Below are 19,244 nucleotides of genomic sequence, written 5' to 3'. Positions count from 1 at the left end.
AGCCCAAGGGTCCATCCATTGATGAATGGATAAAGAAGATATGGTATATATATATACACAATGGAATTTTAATCAGCCATAAAAAATAATGAAATTTTGGCATTTACTACAATGTGGATGGAGCTAGAGAGTATGATGCTGAGCGAAACGGGTCAGTTATAGAGAGATGGGTGCCTTGTGATTTCACTAATGTGTGGAATTTGAGAAACAAAACAAAAGACCAAAGGGAAAAAAGAGAGAGAGACAAACCAATAGGCAGATTCTTGATCATGCAGATTGCTTTACATCTGCTACTGGAAGACTAATTTCTCTGGAACACAGATGTCCTAGATACTTCACAAAAATATTACCTGGTACTTTTTCATCTGAGATGCTGCAACAATGAACGATTCTATAGGATTTCTATAGCATAATATTGCAAAATGAGTCTAGCAAACAACGATCACTAGAAATTTTCAACTAAAATATAGAAAACAACATTTTGAACTATATATTTCAGGGGCGCCTGGGTGGCGCAGTCGTTAAGCGTCTGCCTTTGGCTCAGGGCGTGATCCCGGCATTCTGGGATCAAGCCCCACATCAGGCTTCTCCGCTGGGAGCCTGCTTCTTCCTCTCCCACTCCCCCTGCTTGTGTTCCCTCTCTCGCTGGCTGTCTCTCTCTCTCTGTCAAATAAATAATAAATAAAATCTTTTAAAAAAACAAAAAAAAAGTATTTTTGCTGATAAAAACCTATAATCTGCTATATGATGTGATACAATCAAAGTAATGAGTTCAAAATGTGGTGGGCTAGATGTTTATAACCTAAATGTGCTTATTTTAATGTATATGTGCCACCTATGGCTTTTAATAAAAGCAAAGGGTCTCACATTTGTAGCCAGAATTCATTTTTCTAAGAACTGTAAGCAATTCTAACTTTAATCTGAAAAAGGCAATTTACAAGGCTTTCACGTTGATAGTGAATCAGACAGTATTTGATATGGACAATGATTTCTAAACATCCCAATGTCATCTTGTATCGTTAAAGAGACAGAAATTCCTCTAAAGGTGTTTATCATCTTGTTGAGGATAGATCACACCCATACAGGAAAACAACTAACGAGAAATCTCCTAACTACAAGCTGATAGATTACAATGTAACAATAACTGTTTTGCTGTTACTTCCAACTCCACCAACTGCAATCCAGCACCACAGGACTCATTATGACCTTCCCCCTTTCCTTATTTCTAACTTGGCTCTTCAGTATAGAAAAACTTGGTTCTCATTACCTGCAACATATTTACTTATTTGTTCAACCCTAGTATACATTTAAAGCAATTTCAGAATTTCAAACCAATAACCCTGCAAGAAACTCGAGTAACATGTGACGCACCATTCCTTCTGTCTTTAGGTCTACCATATGCAGTCATGATTGTTTTTACAAGATAATTTAGTCAGCACCTTTCCTGTCCATTATATTCAGTGAGGCTGTCAAACGTTTGCAATGCAGTTAGATTCATTTGTCACAGTCTGTATTCCTTTCTGAATTACTTCCATGTCTTAGCTGATTAAAAAAACACATGCACTAACATTCATCCTGTGTTGTACGCTTCTATGATTTTGAGAGGTACACTGTCATGTATTTATCATACTTCCATACAGAAAAGTTTTATCACCCCCAAAACTCCCATTTGCACTGTACAGTCAATTTACCAAAAAAAGTGAGGTAGGATTTTTCACCAGGGTTATAGTGAATCTATAGATCAATTTGGCAATATTGACAATAAAATATCTTACTCTTTTGTCTTCCAATTACATGTGCATGGTAGATTTCTCTATTTATTTGGTTCTCTTTGATTTCATTCCTCAGTGTTTCATAATGTTCAGTACATATATCTTGCACATATTTTGTTGGGTTCATACTTAAGCAGTTTATTCTATGGTAAATTATATATATTTTTTATTGCAAATTCCAATTGTTTACTGCCATTATATAAAACAGAATTTATTTTTTATATACTGGTTATATATCCATCCTACAACCATGACAAACTCTACCAATTCTAGGAGATTTTTTTGTGGTTGCTTTGAGATTTTCTACTTGTCATACTGAATTCCAGCCCCTTTCTCAGAGGTAGAGGTGGGTTGTTGTTGTGTTGTTATTATTATTTTTCAGGGTTTTTTTTTAGTTCCAATGAGTTTTCATCAGGGCCCTAAAGATGACTGTACGTGTGGTCCTGCTCCCCACATATTAAGGTTTTTGTTCCGTAGGGAATAGAGAAGTAGGACAAGTTGCTTGCCCATCCCCCAGGTCTATACTATGAGGGGCACATTCTCTAGACTCACTCTCCAGTGGTTTCTGTGAGCCACCAGTGAGGTTTGTGGAGTAAAAACCTGTAAGATGCAGACGTCCCTTATTGCTGTAGCCCGTAGGAACTTCACGCTCTCTCACTAGTGCATACTTGGTCTCTACCAATTCACCAACTACCCTAACTCAACTCTTCTTTCTTATCAGTGTCCAGCTGTGTCTACCACAAGTAGACAATTGCTATTATACCATTTCTTCCTGAAAGCACCTCCTCCTTCTTGGACTTTAGGATACTCTGTTGCCCCATAGCCTTAGCTTCCTAGGGGAGCTTAACACATTTGGGAATTTGTTATTTATATGGTTTTTGCTGTTGTTTTGTATATGTTTTTGCTGTAATTTCAAGGGTGGGAGCTAAAGGTCTTTCCAGTCCTCTACCTCCCTCAGTGGAAAACCAGTGGTACCTATTTGTGCTCAACCCATCACAACTTTGGAACTGCTTTGTTATTATTTCTTAAACAGCAGTCAGCATGAACTGGTGCTGTTCAAGCGTGGCTCTCTGTGCGAAGAGGATGGCAATAATCCTCCAGAACAGTGTTGAGAAGTAATAACTTCGCTTCTCTGATCTGATCCCGAGCCTATAGCCTGTCATTCATACAGAGCGCTGCTGCCAAGTCCCCACCACAGTTTGCCACAGCCTTAGGTACGTCAAGGATTTTCTCTATTTTGTTAATTCCTTTGATCTAGGCTACTCTCTTCTATACTCCAAGATTTTGCTACCCAAAGTGTGCTAAGTGAATCAGTAGCACCTTTATCAACTGGAAGCATGTTACGAACACAGAATTTCAGGCCCCACTTAAAACCTACTGAAACATAAAAAGTTTAACAAGATCTCCAGGTGCTTTATATTCATATTACCATCTGAGAAGGGTTGGTCTAGGGTTATTTTTAGAGACAGAAAGAGCAAGCTAATCTAGTCCTCATTTGTCAGGAAACAGAAAATTCAAATGATGTTCTACAAATTTTTTAAATTTTAATTTAGAAGCTATATTTTTACCTAGTTGGATATTATATTACCTCAAATATTCAGAAATATTAAAATAGTCCTAAACAGTGTTAAGAATTGAAGATATGACTGCAAAACATAAAACCAAATCATTTTATGCAATAAAGAAGTGCACATATTATTTTTATGACTATCATAATAATTATTTAAATATTTTAGGTGATTAAAATAGTACATTTCTCTAACAGCTTTACTGATATATAACTCATATAACATAAATTTTATCCAATTCAACTGTCCATTATTATTTAATATGTTTACCAAGCTGTGTGATCATCACCACTACTTAATTTTAAAATATTTTTTATCAACACATAAAGAAACCCCATACCCACTAGCAGTCATTCCCCATTTCCTTCTTCTCTCATCCACTGGAAAAAAAAAAAAACTAATCTGCTTTCAGTCACTATGGACTTGCCTATTCTAAACATGTCACAGACATGGAATTAAAATATGTGCCCTTTCGTATTATGGCTTCTTTTATTTAGCATAATGTTTTCAAGGCTCATCCATGGTACAGCATGTATCAGTGCTTCACTTCTTTTTATAGCTGAATAACATTCCATTTTGTGACTATATATACCACATTTTGTTTATCTATTCATCAGTTTATTGGCATTTGGGTTGCTTCCATACTTTGGCTATTATGAATAATGTCACTTTTAACATTTATTTAAGAATTTTTGTGAGAATATATGTATTTTCAAATATTTTGAGTACAAACCAATGAGTGGAATTGCTGAATCATATCGTTAATCTATTTTTTAACATTTTGAGAGATGTTAAACTGTTTAACATTAAGCTGCTTTCCAAAGTAGTCGCACCATTTACAAAATCTCAAGCAATGTATAAGGTTCCAATTTCTATAAATCTTTCCCAATAGTTGTTATAGTATTTCTTTCCTTTTTTAAATTTTAGTCATCCAAGTTGGTGTCAAGTGCTAGTTCACTGTGCTTTTGTTTTGCATTTACCTAATGACTAATATTATGTTGAGTCTCTTCATGTGCTCATTAACCATTTCCTTAGATCTTTTTTTTCCTTTTTACTTGTATTATTTGTTGTTTTATTGTGGAGTTGTGTTTGTATATATTCTTGGTATAAGTCTCTTGCTAGATATATATTTTCATTGTTTCTGTGTCCTTTGAAATGGTTTCTTTTATTGCCCTTTATATTCTATTAATATGGAGTATTGCATTGATTGGAATTCCTACTATTTCTCAGAGATTTATTTATTTGAGAAAGAGAGAACGCAGGGTAAGGGGCAGAGGGAGAGGGAGAGAATCTCCAGCAGAATCCCCGCTGAGTATTGAGCCCAATGCAGGGCTTGATCTCAAGACCCTGAGATCATGACCTGAGCCAAAGCCAACAGTTGGAGGCTTAACCAACTGAGCCATGCAGGCACCCCAGAATTCCTACGTTAAACCAATCTTACACTCCTGGGATAAATCTCACCTAGTAATTTTGTTTAATCCTCTTAAAATGTTGATGGATTCTGTTTGTTAGAATTTTGAGGATTTTTGTGCCGACATTCCGAACAGATAACGTAGTACATTTTAATTATTTTAAAGCACTTTGGAAATGCAAATATACACTTTAATGTAGAAATCATCTTGTTTCTAAAAGTAGTTAAATTATGAAGATATGTGAACTCTAAATAATTATGATCTCAGCCAAATATAATAATTAGAAGATTAGCCACATGGGGCGCCTGGGTGGCACAGCAGTTAAGCGTCTGCCTTTGGCTCAGGGCGTGATCCCGGCGTTATGGGATCGAGGCCCCACATCAGGCTCCTCCTCTATGAGCCTGCTTCTTCCTCTCCCACTCCCCCTGCTTGTGTTCCCTCTCTCGCTGGGTGTCTCTATCTCTGTCAAATAAATAAAATCTTAAAAAAAAAAAAAAAAAGATTAGCCACATGATATTAAGGTAATGTATATAATATTTGGTAGAACTTCCATATAAGTACATCATTAAACTAGAAAGAAAATAAAGAATCTTGTGTACTAAGATGATTAGTCACTATGGATGAAGACTGATCTAAAAAACAAGAAGTATAAGAAATCAAAAGAAAATAATTACAGCAGTTACATATGAGAGAACAGATATAATAAACTAATGAATAATAATATGCTAATATTTTCAAAATGTAGACGAAATTCATTAATTTCATGTGTTACAAAATCTCACTCAATGGGAAATAGAAAATAAGAATGGGGAGGGGAAGGGGGAAAAAAAGAATAATCCTATAACAATTATAAAATTAGATTATTTAAAACCATTCCACTAAAGAAATAATAGGTCCAGATACTCTTAATAGTAAATTCTACAAAATTTAAGAAACAAGCAATTCCACTTCTAGAAACTCTTTCAAAGCCTACAAAGAGGAAATAATTTACAAGTAATTGTTGAGATTTGCATAAAATTATAATAAAAAAATAAAAAGTACAGAGAATAATTACAAATCATCACTCATGTAAACTAAAGCAAAAAATTAGAATACTAGTAAACTAATCTAGCAAGGTATTAAAAAAAGATTAGCTACCATGGCAAAATTAAATTTGTGCCAGGAATGCAAGGTTAGTTTACATTTAAAAATCAATTTAATAACTATAGTAAGATAGGTAGAGAGATAGCGATAAATAGTAAGAGAGATATAGACATATATACTTGACCCTTCAACAACGTGGGGTTTGGGGCACCAACTCCTGCACACTGAAAAATTGGTGTATAACTTCTGACTCCTCCAAAACTTAACTACTAATAGCCTGCTGTTGACCAGAAGCCTTACTGAAAACATAACCAGTCAATCAACACATATTTATGGATGTTATACATATTATATATTGTATTCTTACAATAAAGTAAGCTAAAGAATAGAAAATGTTATTAAGAAAATCACAAGGAAGATAAAATACACTTACAGTACTGTACTATTCAAAAAACAATCCACATATGAGTGGACCTGCACAGTTCAAAACCATGTTGTTCAAGGTTCAAGTATATATAATATATATAAACAGTATTCATTATGAAACTTCCTGGAAAACTGAAAAGATATAAATTCCAGAACATAATCTACAAACTAATCATATAGTAAATATAATAATTAATGATAAAATGCTGAATGTATTCTTCTGTTTAACTATGAAAAAGATCAGGTATAATAAAAGATCATCCATGTTAATAACGGTTAGAAAAAAACCTCTTCATTCCATCCTTTTATTTTTTCACTCTTTCTTTAAAAATAGAACATAACAAAACAAAAAAACTCGTAACTTGTAGTGTTTTGTAAATAAAGATTAAATTCTACCTTTTACTTTGGAAAAAAAAAAAGAAAAGAAAAAGCCTCTTCGGGACTCAGTTTCAACCAATATCTTTGATTCCAAAAGGAATACAAAAAATACCTCCTATGCCAAATTTATGAAAGAAATGTTTTAGAACAGGTTTCACACTCTCGTACACGCCACCCACTTAGTGAATATAAAAAAGTTTAGAGCCAAACAATGATAATCACTTATGCGGAGATGTTATCAGCTTGATCCACAATTTTCCAAGCCACCTGATAGACATAACACAATGGAATACTGTCCACAGAGTTAGAGAAAAATAAAGGGTGACCCAAATTTTATTTCCAGTCGAGATGCCATTCACGCATTGAAAAAAAAAAAAAAAAGAAAGAAAGAAAGAAAAGAAAAGACCATATCTACAAACAGAACTCAGAGACTAGAGACCCTTGGAAAGGGTTTTCTTTTTTTTTTTTTTTTTAAGATTTTATTTATTTGACAGAGATAGAGACATCCAGCGAGAGAGGGAACACAAGAAGGGGGAGTAGGAGAGGAAGAAGCAGGCTCACAGCGGAGGAGCCTGACGTGGGGCTCGATCCCATAACACCGGGATCACGCCCTGAGCTGAAGGCAGACGCTCAACTACTATGCCACCCAGGCGCCCCTGGAAAGGGTTTTCTTAGAAAAATAAAAAAAAAAATATGAAACCCAGCCACCCAATAGTTGAATCAAAAAATAAATAAAAATGGAGAATCCAGATAAAATGATACATAACCAAATACTGACAGAATAGAATATAAGTGTTATAAATACTAACAAAATAGGCATAATGAACATAACAAAATGATACATTCAGGCAGAAATGTGAGAGGAAATGAGAGTAAGAATTCTTACCTGTCACAGCAATGGTTTTCAATGCTATGTGAAATCACAACACATAGCAACAAAACAAAATAAAAACCCCTCAGAATTCATAATGTTATTCATCAGTTTCTTCTTTTAAATTTGAGATATATTTTAGAAAATATTATTTCTTGTGGTGATCAAATATTTGTTATAAGGTACCTCTGCACTATTTAATCTTATTCCCTAGTTTTCAATTTGCACATATTAGAGTTTTTAACCTTCACTGGGCATCAGAGCCACCTAGAAAGCTTTTAAAAGCTGCACACGTACAGGCAATACCCCCACAAATTCAAATTCAGTTGGCCTGGGGTGGGGCAACCGTTTTTTTATTTTTTTAATTTCCCAGGTGATTACAAAAGGGCATCCAGATTTGAAAACCCACTCGTGTGGATGAAAAAGGAAATGAGACATCTCTCTGGACATTAGGAATGAATTTGCAAGAATCTCACAGATCTTAGCTAAAGAAGAATTTACATTTTGAAAGAGCAGCATCACACAATGATCCTTGAGCTTTGCAGGTCAAACTGCTTGGATTCAAAACCCAGCCACATACTTTCCTAGGAACATAAATTAACCTCTCTACTTTAGTTTTCCTGTTAATAATAGTAACAGTTATCCGATCATGTTGCCTGTTTTGAGTATTAAATAAACAGTTACATGTAAAATTCTTAGTCCTTTAATTGGCATACTACAAAATACTGTGAAAATGAGTAGAGGAAACCTCATTTAAAATTGAGCTGGGGAAGCCCTGGAGGGGGAATCAATGTATGTTACCACTCACTGCAGCCTGCATAATAAGCAGAAAAAAGGAAGCATTTTATCTCTTGCTCTTAAGAAAAAAGAAGGATGACCCCTCCCTGCCTCAGCTATTAATAATGCACCTGTAACCAATGAGAAGCCACCACATCCTCAAACTCTTGTTCCTCTCCAATGAACTTCTGATCAAAACAGTCCTCCTCAATTTCCTCCTAAATCTAATAAAAGTGGATCTTCCCCCTTGTCTCTTCATACTTGCCCATGGTTTGCCATAGTTTGAATGTCCAGAATTGCCATTCCTTTGCTATTTCCGAATAAACTCATGTCCCTAATAGAATAACTATTTTATTTTTATGGTTGACAACACCAAACATCCCCCTCTCCTAGCTAATGGAAGTGATCACTGCTTCTCTACCAATTAAAGAATAGCCTCAATTATAGTCTTCTTCCCTCTAAATAAGATTTAAGTTACTCATAGAATTACCACTGCCCCTGATAGCATACAATCAAGGTGAATCCCTGTTTCCTTGAACCTATCCCCAATTTACTGAGCCAATGAACAAATCCTGTAATGTCTTCTATAATATCCTTTACTGTGAGACACTCCATGATTCTCCATAATGTGTGGTCTCCCTCATTGCAATGAGCATTGAAAAGAATTTGTTCAGCTATAGATGTGTTTCCAGTGGTCTCTGGCTAAAAGGCACTGACATTGAGTAGGTATGACTATGAAAGACAGAGAAAGAATGTGGTCTGGTTGTGGGTGAATTTTTACATCCTCCATTTTGCAGGACACGTGGCTATTGCCTTGGTTCGCTCTGATTTATTGAACCACACTGCTAATCCATTAGAAATGGTTTAACTTTCTGTTCTCACGTGTTTATGACTATCTAGCATTTCTCTGAATTTAGTGTTGAGCTTCACACTAATCATGACTTCTACATATTGACTGACAGTCACATTCCCAATATAAAACATTCTAAATGTAACATTAAAATATCAGATTATACCATTTCTATTATCTACGTGCATTTTAATCTTGCAACATTGATAAATATTTAATGCTAAACATTAAAGGGATAATTTGGAACTTCTGGAAAAAATATAAAGTTCTTTGTAAATAACGACTACTTTCTGGTTTAATGACGTTGAAAATTAGATACATCTGAAACAACCAATGCATACAAATTTAAGACCTCAACACTACGTTAAAGAATAGACAGAATTAAAAGGCCAGTACGATTTCCCAAAGGTGTATTGCATATTGTTTACTTTAACAAACCATCCCATGATAAATGAAATCAGGGCAACTTTAGACAGTACATAAAAGATAAATGTTGCCAAACATATTTATGACTCTGCTCCACTAAAAAAGAAAAAAAATAGAATAAAACAGTATTTTCCATTCATAAGAATTGCAATTGTTACTTCATGAAAAAAAATGTTGAAATAAGCATCAGTTAAATAATAGATATTATTTTGTAGAACAAAGCTCCTTTGAACAGATAGTTCAAAGTGCTCCAATTTCGGGATTTTGTTAAAAGTGCAGTCAAATGAAAGTACTTAGTCCTCTAAGAAATTAAATTTTATGTTAGAAAAATGGTCTATTGCTGTTCTCAAAATCACCAGGTGATTATAGGATGAGAAAATTTCCATTAGCAATCAAATACAGCAATTGAAGAAAAGAGTCCAAAAGAATAACAAAGAGGATACTTTATCATAGGTATGATCTACTGAAGTGATCTACTGAAGAAGCAGCTGTCACTAAGGTGTAAAAAAAAGTTCATCAGTGAAAAACATAAACTTGTGTTAATGATAAAGGGCTTAAGCACATACAATATCAAGAGCTTGCAGGAACAAGAGGATAAATGTATAAGGGCAAATGTACCTCCTGGCAAGCCAGACGAAGGTCCCCTACTTACATGAAACAGGTGTTCACTTATTACATGGAAAATGCTTTTTGACTTCCACAACTCTTTGAACAAATCACCACATGTTATGAATTTTCAAACACAGGACGGGTAACTTTTTTATTCTTGTTTTGTTTTTGTTTGTTTGCTTTTTAACAGTGCCTCTCAGCAACTATCTGTAATTAGGAAAGGAAACTCCCAAACTTGGACTACTTGGCACCACATATTCTTGAGCAAATTCATAGAAAGTGCAGGGTTAAGAAATCTCAGTCTCCTCTCAATGCTAAATTCAGGGTGTGCTGATCAAAAGCATCTGACCTCAGTGTACTTCAATCCACGGACTTGCTAAAAAATAAAAAAATAAAATAAAAAATAAAATACCCATTTTATCACAGTAGTCACTACCTTGGCCATCTCCCATGACTCTCCAAGGCCAACAGAATGAAGTCCTAAAACATTGTCCTGATAGTCAAAGCCCTGTATGGCCAGGCCTCTGAACCAACTGATTCCAACTTTAACATTCCATACTCTCCCTGAAAGAGGAAGGCTCCCTCACTTGTCACATCCTCCCTAGTTCCTACATCATTACAAAGAAATTCTAATGAGAAATATATGTCAGACCTGTGCTGACTGAGGTCAACGCCTATTGTGTTGACACCACCGCTCAACTCCACAAGAGTTTCTGGGAAAGCCATAAACAACTAAAAAATTCTTTATCTGTTGACCCATCAGGCTGATCAAGGAGAGATTGTCCATAAAGATGACTCTGCACGCTGTCAACTGATCAGCTTACCCAAAATAATTTATAAGCAAGGTCCACTGTCTATTCTCTGCAATGTTTTCTTCTTCACTACTGGAAGACAATTTCTTGGGGACAGAATTCTAGGTTAGAATTTTTTTTCCTCTTAACACTTTAAATACTCTACTCTCTTCCTGACTACACGATTTCTTAGAAGTTGGATGTAATTCTTATCTCAACTCCTCTATCGGCAAGGCGTTTTTTCCCCTTCTGGTTTCTTTCAAAATTCTTTCGTTAGATTTGATTTCCTGCAATTTGAATATAGTAGCCCTAGCTATAAAGTTTTTGGGGGGTTTATCCTGCTTGGTATTCCCTGATCTTCCTGTGGTTTCATGTCTGACATTAATATGGGGAAACTTTCGTTTATTACTACGTCAAAGGAATTGTAAGGAGCGCTTTTCCAGAAATACAATTGTGAACAAATACCATTCTGTGAACAATTTGAAAGCACTAAGGAAACCACTTTCTGTGGTACTATAGCCTAGTTGTTTCATACTTTAGTGTGCATCAGAATCACATGGAGGGCTTAATCAAACACAGATTGCTAGGTCTCACCCTCAAGAGTTTCTCAACCAACAGGTTTCACGTGCAGCCTACCCTTCCAACCTCCAGAACACCACTGCACCAAGCTGTGAGGATGGTCAGATTTTACCAATGGAGTGAGTCTAAGTACAGTAAGTATCAGTGTTGACAGATAAAAATCTGGGGAACTGAGTATGGCTTTTTCTCAGTCCACGTTAACCAAAGTGAAATCTTTCACAGAGCTTTTCCTTGTAGACCTCCATAGTCCACAAACCTGTACTCAGGTACATATTCAACGTGAAACGTGCCTCCTTCTACCTCAACCATTCAATTTGTACATATAATTTGTACAAGAAGGTAAAAACTGGCAAGCTAATATATATTCAATTATCTGGAATAGGGAAGAAAAATGTATAAAACCTGAATGTGTCTCAGTATTCACTCACTTATATACACAAACAGTATTTGAAATCTGTTATCTTCTAGGCACTGTTCTCAGGTCTGAGAACACACCAGTAAGCAACAAAACAGACAAGACTGTTCACCCTAAGAAGCTCACATTCTACTGGAAGAAACAGACTCTCCATTTTAATATTTAATTTTGGAAAAATGCTATTGAAGAGAACAGAGCAAGAAAGAGAAAGATGGAAAGATATACTATTTTAGAGAGTATTGGGAAAGCTTCTCAGATAAAGTGATTTTTGAGCAGGAACTTGAATGAAGTGAGAAACGGAATCGTGAAGATAAACAGAAAAATAATAGTCCAAGCAGAAGGTAGCAGAGAAAAATGCAAAAGCTTTATAAAAGCATAAAACTCAGTGTTTTGTTTTTTTTAAAGGAAAGAGCCCAGTGCCTGTAATGTAGTGTTTTGAAAGATTGAGCAAACTCTTTGAAATTAACTTGCATAAACCATTTTGTTGGTAAAAAATAGAACTATAATAATTTTACAACAAATGAATGTACTAATTTCTAATATATGTATACATTTTATACTATTTTGGTTAAAGTGTTACTCCTCAGTAATCTAATGAAGAATTTGTACTTTGTTTTTTTATATTTTTGAAAGGGCCAAATACAGTTTTGTAAAATATGAATCTTATTCAATTGCAGATTCAAGTCAAATTATTTTGATATTTTCATCACATCAATTAGAAGGTACTAAAATATTCTGTTTACTGTTGCCTAATACCAATATATCAATATAGCTGTTTCAATCTTGTTGTCACTATGTTTGTTGAAGTGACGCCTTCCAGTTAAGAGCAACAGTAATTCTAAGTCTCATTTTAAATCACACTCTTAAATCTTCTTCTTACTTCTAAAGTTTAGATTAAACTCTGAGGGTTCAGTATAAAAAATAAATGTACTGATTTAAACACAACCCCTTCTGAACATAAGAGGTGTGTATGTACTTAGAAGGGGGGGGGCTGAATGGAAGCCACAGAAATAAGCAGCACGCACACGTCATCCATCTGACTACAATCAGTGGTTATGATAGAGGAAAAAAATACACTCTACTAGCAAACTGGAACATTAAAAAAAAAAAAAAAAAAAAAAAAAAAAAAAAAAAAAAAAAACTGAAGGCTCCTAGGGGTGGAAATTTATAGAGCCTCATTCCACAAGAACAGAACCAGGGAGTGACCACCTGAACACTGGAAGTCTCTCTATGAACACTCACTTGTTTCGGTATTTGGACCTAATTTGACCAACGTCCCCCAAAATTCATGAAGCATTACTGCACGGAGTGATTTCCAGCATGGCTGTCACAATGACATGTAAGATGTTTTCTAGTCAAATTCTACTTGATATCAACTATGTACACACAAGGTTTAAGCATGTCACCTAAATTTAGTACTTTATAGAGCTGAAAATACCAGGATGATATTAAGACTATCTTTTGTAGAGCATCTGTACATATTTTTTATCACTTATTCTTCAAAATACATTAAAGGAGCATCTTTTATTATTTCCATTTTACATGTAGGGAAACTGATCTTGAAGACATTAAGTGATCCTTTTTGCAGAAAAGAGTCAGGTCTAGAATCCATGGACTCTGAGTCCAGTTCTACAATGTCGCAGTAAAATTAGTAATAGTTTATTTAAAGAAAAAAATTCTCACCTTGGTGACAGTTTTTCCATATAATATGTCGGGCATTCTCATAATTTGTGTTCATCCAACTAAGCAGAATCCTTTCAGAATCACAATATATGTTGCTGGATAAAAAACAAGGATTGACCTTTGGTGAATTCTGCACATGTATGGGGGGCAGGTTATTGCCGCAATGTGGTACAACCCGGGACAGTACCAGAACCTGAAATTGAGAAAAAGAGAGAACCTTTACTAGACCTGAATGGCAAAATTAAAAATTAATACTTGAAGAGTAAATAAAGGAAGGCATCAGTATTTTCTGGTCAATTACATCCATACGAGAGTAAAAAAAAAATCAGAAGACCCTCTACAGTAAAGATGAGAGTCAGAGTACATGCAATAACAACTCGCCTATCCAAATCTCAGCTATGTTGGAAATCCTCATGGAGGTGGGCCAGCAAGCACATAAGGCATATGTAAATGTTCTGAGCTACAATCTGTGAAGTCTCAAAATCTAAGCTAACTTTCTCCCACTTAATTTATAAAAACCTGTTTGTGCACTTTAAGTCAGTGCCTATTTGGTTTTATTTTATAGAAAATTTTTCTAACTCAGAGATCTAGTTTTTTTAGATCACAACAAATGATGAGTAATAGAAAAAATAGGAGAGTAATGAAAAGCAAGAGACAATAGTCATATGACAAGAAAAAAAAGACACGAACTATTAAAAGCTAAAAAATACTCCAAGTGTCTGAGCACCATTTAAAGGAGAAATAGGCCTGTAGAGAGGCCTGTGGTAACCACTGCACTGGATAGCGAGGTAATACGACTGTTTCAAACATAAACTACATTCTAGTTAAAGAGTTAAGAAGGTCTATATCTACTCCTTCATTCAATTATTATGCACTGAGTGCATGATATAAAGCCAGTTACTGTGCTTGGAAATAGGGACATGACAGTGAAACAAGGCAATCCCTAGCTAAAGCATATTTAGAAAGTTATTTAATCCTAAATGGCTGAATTTCAAAATATTTAGAAAGGCCAAGCATAAAAGGTAGAACAACAATTTAAAACATGCTACCAAAGTTAACTCCTTTTTCCAAAGTTTCTAAGAACAAGGATATACCGTACTTGCATTTGTCAGTGTTTCTGCTTGATCTAAAATTCAAGCTGTTATTCTACCAGGAAATGGAAATTATAATTTTGGACTATGTTTAAAGGAAATAATATTTTAAAAGTAATGATTGGTCTCATAACGAATAAATGGAATAGCAATGAAAAAATGTCATGTACTTCCCCATCAAAAAACTAAATAACACGCAGATCATGATATGAGGTGAAATTTTAATTTCACTAATCTGTTACAACCTTACAGAATGTTCTAAACTGTGTATAAATTAGTCTAGTAAATCGTAACTCAAAATGTATCCCAAAAAGGCACAATTAACTTAAGTAGGAATTAGAAAAAGTCAGATAAGATTTAATTTTTAGAAGCCTACCTTCCCTTTGATCAGATTAGGTGGAAGAATAACAAACATTGCTCAAACACACCAAAAATGTTTATCACCCTAACAAATTTTCTTGCAGTCATTTAAGTATAAATATTATCAAGATCACAAATTTGTTGTAAAGAGAATATAATTTATGTCCATAGAGTAAGAATTACAAAAACAATAATAATTTTTAAAAAGCAGAATAGAGAAAGAAAATTTTTAAAAATAGAGAATAGAGAAAGAAAATTTTAAAAAGCAGAATAGAGAAAGAAGTATTCAAGCTTGTTCATCAATAGCCCCTACCAGAAAACCACCTGGAAGTGGTCTGGGGGTGAAGACACAAGCCTCAGTTGAGACAGAAGGGAGAGAGAAAGCTCCAAGAGGAGACTGAATCTACAGGGGAGTTTCCTGGTGGTGAAAGGCACAGCAGCAATCTGACCACAGCTCTAAGGCACAGCACACATCATCCAAGGAGGTCACTAGAGGGGTTTCAGGAAACCCGAGATGCACCTGTTCCTGATTTAAAGATAAAGCCCTGCAGGCCCAGAGATCTCTTTCCCTTGTCTTCTCACCCCTATTACCCATAGGGGCTCCTGGTTCCTTAATCGTCTCTTAACAGATCTCCTTCCTTCTCGGCCTATACAGTAGGTATTCTCAGAAGATCCGTCATCACTACTACAAAGAGCAAAGGGATGACATCCTAAATGAGAACAATGCAGTGTCCTACCCCATGTCCAAAAGTTCTTGCATCTACACACTCACTTTTCTTCCTTCTCTTCAGCCGCAATGGGTGAGCTATCCCTTCGCTTGCACTTGATACCAAACCTACTCATCATCATTGGGACAGTCCTGCATCAGTTGCCTTTTTTAGCTTTTGGATCTTCAACTTCTCCCTTCTCACCAGTTCCTTTTCAACAATATCAAAACACACTCACTTACATTCAGCATTTAGAGAGCTCTCCTAAACTTGGATTCCCCCTGATTCTTTTATCTGTTCTCTCTACCAGTTATAACTCATGAAAGAGTCTTCTACCCTACTGTCTCCACTTTTAATCCTTTTGCTCATCAAACCAAAGCCCACCTAATAACCTTTTCCCAATTCATCGCCAGCACCACACCCTAAAAGTACCTTTGGAAACTTTGTTGCCCAATACAACAGGGACTTTTTAAACATTATTTTAAGCAACCTCTCAATTTCATCTGATAACACATCCTCCCTCAAAGGCTTTCTTACCTCCTTGTTCATGATACCATAAAGTGTTACTGCTATCTTTTTGCCTATTTCGAGCTCATTTGCAGGATTCTCTTCCCTTACCTATTTAAATAATGGGTTTCTTCGATATTGGATTTCTAACCTATGCCACATTTTCTTTAAACTTTTTAGGTGTGTTTCTCCCAATTTTATCTCCCAGAGACCACTAAATATGCATTAAGAAACCACAAAGACCACCAACTGTTGTGATTAAAAATGAAGATTCAACACAATATTTAGAACATTATGTTAGTAGTAGTAATTAGAATAATTACAGCTTCATATCAGTGAGATGAATGATATTATTACCATCTTTATCAAGGTATCTACATTTAACCAGATGATGAATGTATTGAGTTCTATATCACTTTATATATTCAGTAATTGTTTTTCTTACTATTTCCACTAAATGAGAAAAGCCTACTTCATAGTTACAGATTTAACAGAATAGATGCTCAATTTGATTATTAGGGATAGTCAGGCCCAACACAAAGCCAGAAATTATAGAGATTTTTTTTTTTAATTAAAATCTACTTCATCTACTTTCAAATACCAACCAAATGATTGATGAGCAAATCACACTCAAAAGCCAAAGGTAAAAACACTCAACTTGGGAAATAACATTAAAGATAACAGTACTCTACTCCTCAATGGCATTCATCTTTGGGAAAAGTTTCTTTGGCTTCCATTGTCAGGAGCTCAAAAACCTATACAGTGTCTTTGTGCAAATTAGAAAGTGGCACACTCTCTAAGAAACTGTTATCCTGATGGTACCCTTAAAGTAAAAGCCCCCCCTTGATTTGTTGAGACACAGCTTCCAATAGCATCCATAGTCTTAGTGAGCAGCATGTAGGCTGGACTTCAGCTCCCAATTATCAACTCAGCTGTGCAGAAACTACATGATCATATTCAGTTTATCTGAATATCTGTCCATTCAACAATTCAATACATATTTTTTCCAACAAATCTTGGGGAAAAAGCCAAACTTTTGATGCTTCAGTGTTTTGTACCACATTAAAAATCATGATATTCAAATCCTATATGTATTTGTCCAAGACATGGAGAGCTTTACCTGATGGATCGTTTGAGCTAGCCACTTAAAATGATGAAAATGATAAATACAGAAAAACATCAGTGCTAGGAAGATAATATTTTTAATATTTTTCATCTCATTCCTATTGGAAAAACGCATGTGAGAGTGACCTTCTCTTCATAACCAGCACATCTCAAAACTGGAAATAAAGATCTTGAATTTACAGAGATAATGATGCAATTAGGTAACTCAGTAGACTTACTTTGACAGTATTTACAATGTTTTCTATTTAACAATGAATTCAAAACAAAAGCATATTTTTAATCACCTACATTTCCCTATGAATAAGGGCTCATTTGCACACCCTTTCTTGTGACCAACGGCTAATTGTCTATCAATATCTACCACCAACTGATTTTCTCCAGGTTACATTACAAATTAATCTTAAATTAATGACAAAGATTCACTCCTCCAAGAGCACGGGCTTTCACTAATAAAGAGAATAAAACATCATTATGTATTTCTTTCTTTCACATATATTATCACACACATGCAAATGTGTTCATACATTCTCTTATATCCAACCAAAGCATGGAATATTTGCTATCACATGTGAGAATAACTGTTTCCATGTTGCATGCCACTGACATTATGGGACATCCTACAAAGCCATTTAATAAAAGAATTTCACAAATTTTACTTTCTTTCCAATCATGTTTTATTGAAACTCATTTTAAATATTCCTCACAGGGGGCACCTGGGTAGCACAGTTGTTAAGCGTCTGCCTTCAGCTCAGGGCGTGATCCTGGCGTTATGGGATCAAGCCCCACATCAGGCTCCTCCGCTGGAAGCCTGCTTCTTCCTCTCCCACTCCCCCTGCTTGTGTTCCCTATCTGGCTGGCTGTCTCTCTGTCAAATAAATAAATAAAATCTTAAAATAAATAAATAAATAAATAAATAAATAAATAAATAAATAAATAATAAAAAAAATAAATATTCCTCACAGGGGCACTTTGGCAGCATAGTTGGTTAAGCATCCAACTCTTGGTTTTTGCTCAAATTGTGATCTCAGGGTTGTGAAATCGAGCCATGTATCAGGCTCCACACTCAGCGCGGAGTCTGCTTGAGTTTCTCCCTCTTCCTCTTCCCCTCCACCCGCTCTCTCTCTCCCTAAAATAAATAAATAAATCTTTAAAAATAAATAAAAATAAACAAATGTTGCTCACAAATATGATCCCTTGTTCTATCTTTGCTTGTTTTCTACACAGGCATGAAATTCTAAATAATGCCTCAGTAGAATTGGTGTCTTGCCTACCTTTAGCAGCAAATACTCCAATTTTATAACAGAGAGATTTTGAATTGGTTTGGGGAAAATGTGTTTAATTAACTGGAAAGATCACTGCTCTTCATTTAAAAATATCAAAATATTTGACACAATTGTGCCACTTTTAAAAAAACCCCTTATGACAGAGAGTACACTGGGAACAAATGAATGAACAGTTTACCTAAACTTACTATTCAGATATTTATTACTTAGCACCTTTTTCTTGTCTAGATTCTTCCTAAAAGTATCACATTCACCTCTTTCAGCACGTACAGATTCATTCTTTATATCCACATGAAAGCCTTATTTATATTTACATTTAAAACAGCATTCTGAATTTGAGCATTTGGTACTGTCTTTCATCTCTCTTGTACTTCAATGACCCATTTTTTAGCCATCAATACATTTTTGTGAATTGGGAATATAATGCAAGAAAATAGCAACAATTAAACATGAAAATTTAACAAGCAAAAATAACCAAACGACACAAAATCAAATTGGGCGAGACAAGCTGCATCCTTTACCCGAACTATT

The 19,244-nt window shown here is 35.0% G+C and overlaps 1 protein-coding gene across 1 annotated transcript in view; it reads right to left on the bottom strand.

Moving 5' to 3' along the window:
- Nucleotides 1-19,244, bottom strand: part of CFAP47 (cilia and flagella associated protein 47) — a 484,475-nt gene that overhangs the window by 273,484 nt on the left and 191,747 nt on the right. Inside the window, exon 33 of the mRNA XM_034649559.1 lies at nt 13,641-13,833. Coding sequence (XP_034505450.1) covers nt 13,641-13,833 — 193 coding nt within the window. The remainder of the gene's footprint in view (nt 1-13,640; nt 13,834-19,244) is intronic.

The sequence above is a fragment of the Ailuropoda melanoleuca genome, chromosome X (genome assembly GCF_002007445.2).
Source record: "Ailuropoda melanoleuca isolate Jingjing chromosome X, ASM200744v2, whole genome shotgun sequence".
NCBI classification, from domain to species: domain Eukaryota; kingdom Metazoa; phylum Chordata; class Mammalia; order Carnivora; family Ursidae; genus Ailuropoda; species Ailuropoda melanoleuca.
Note: the sequence above shows the minus strand (reverse complement) of the source record. Positions and strands in the feature narration are given on the sequence as shown.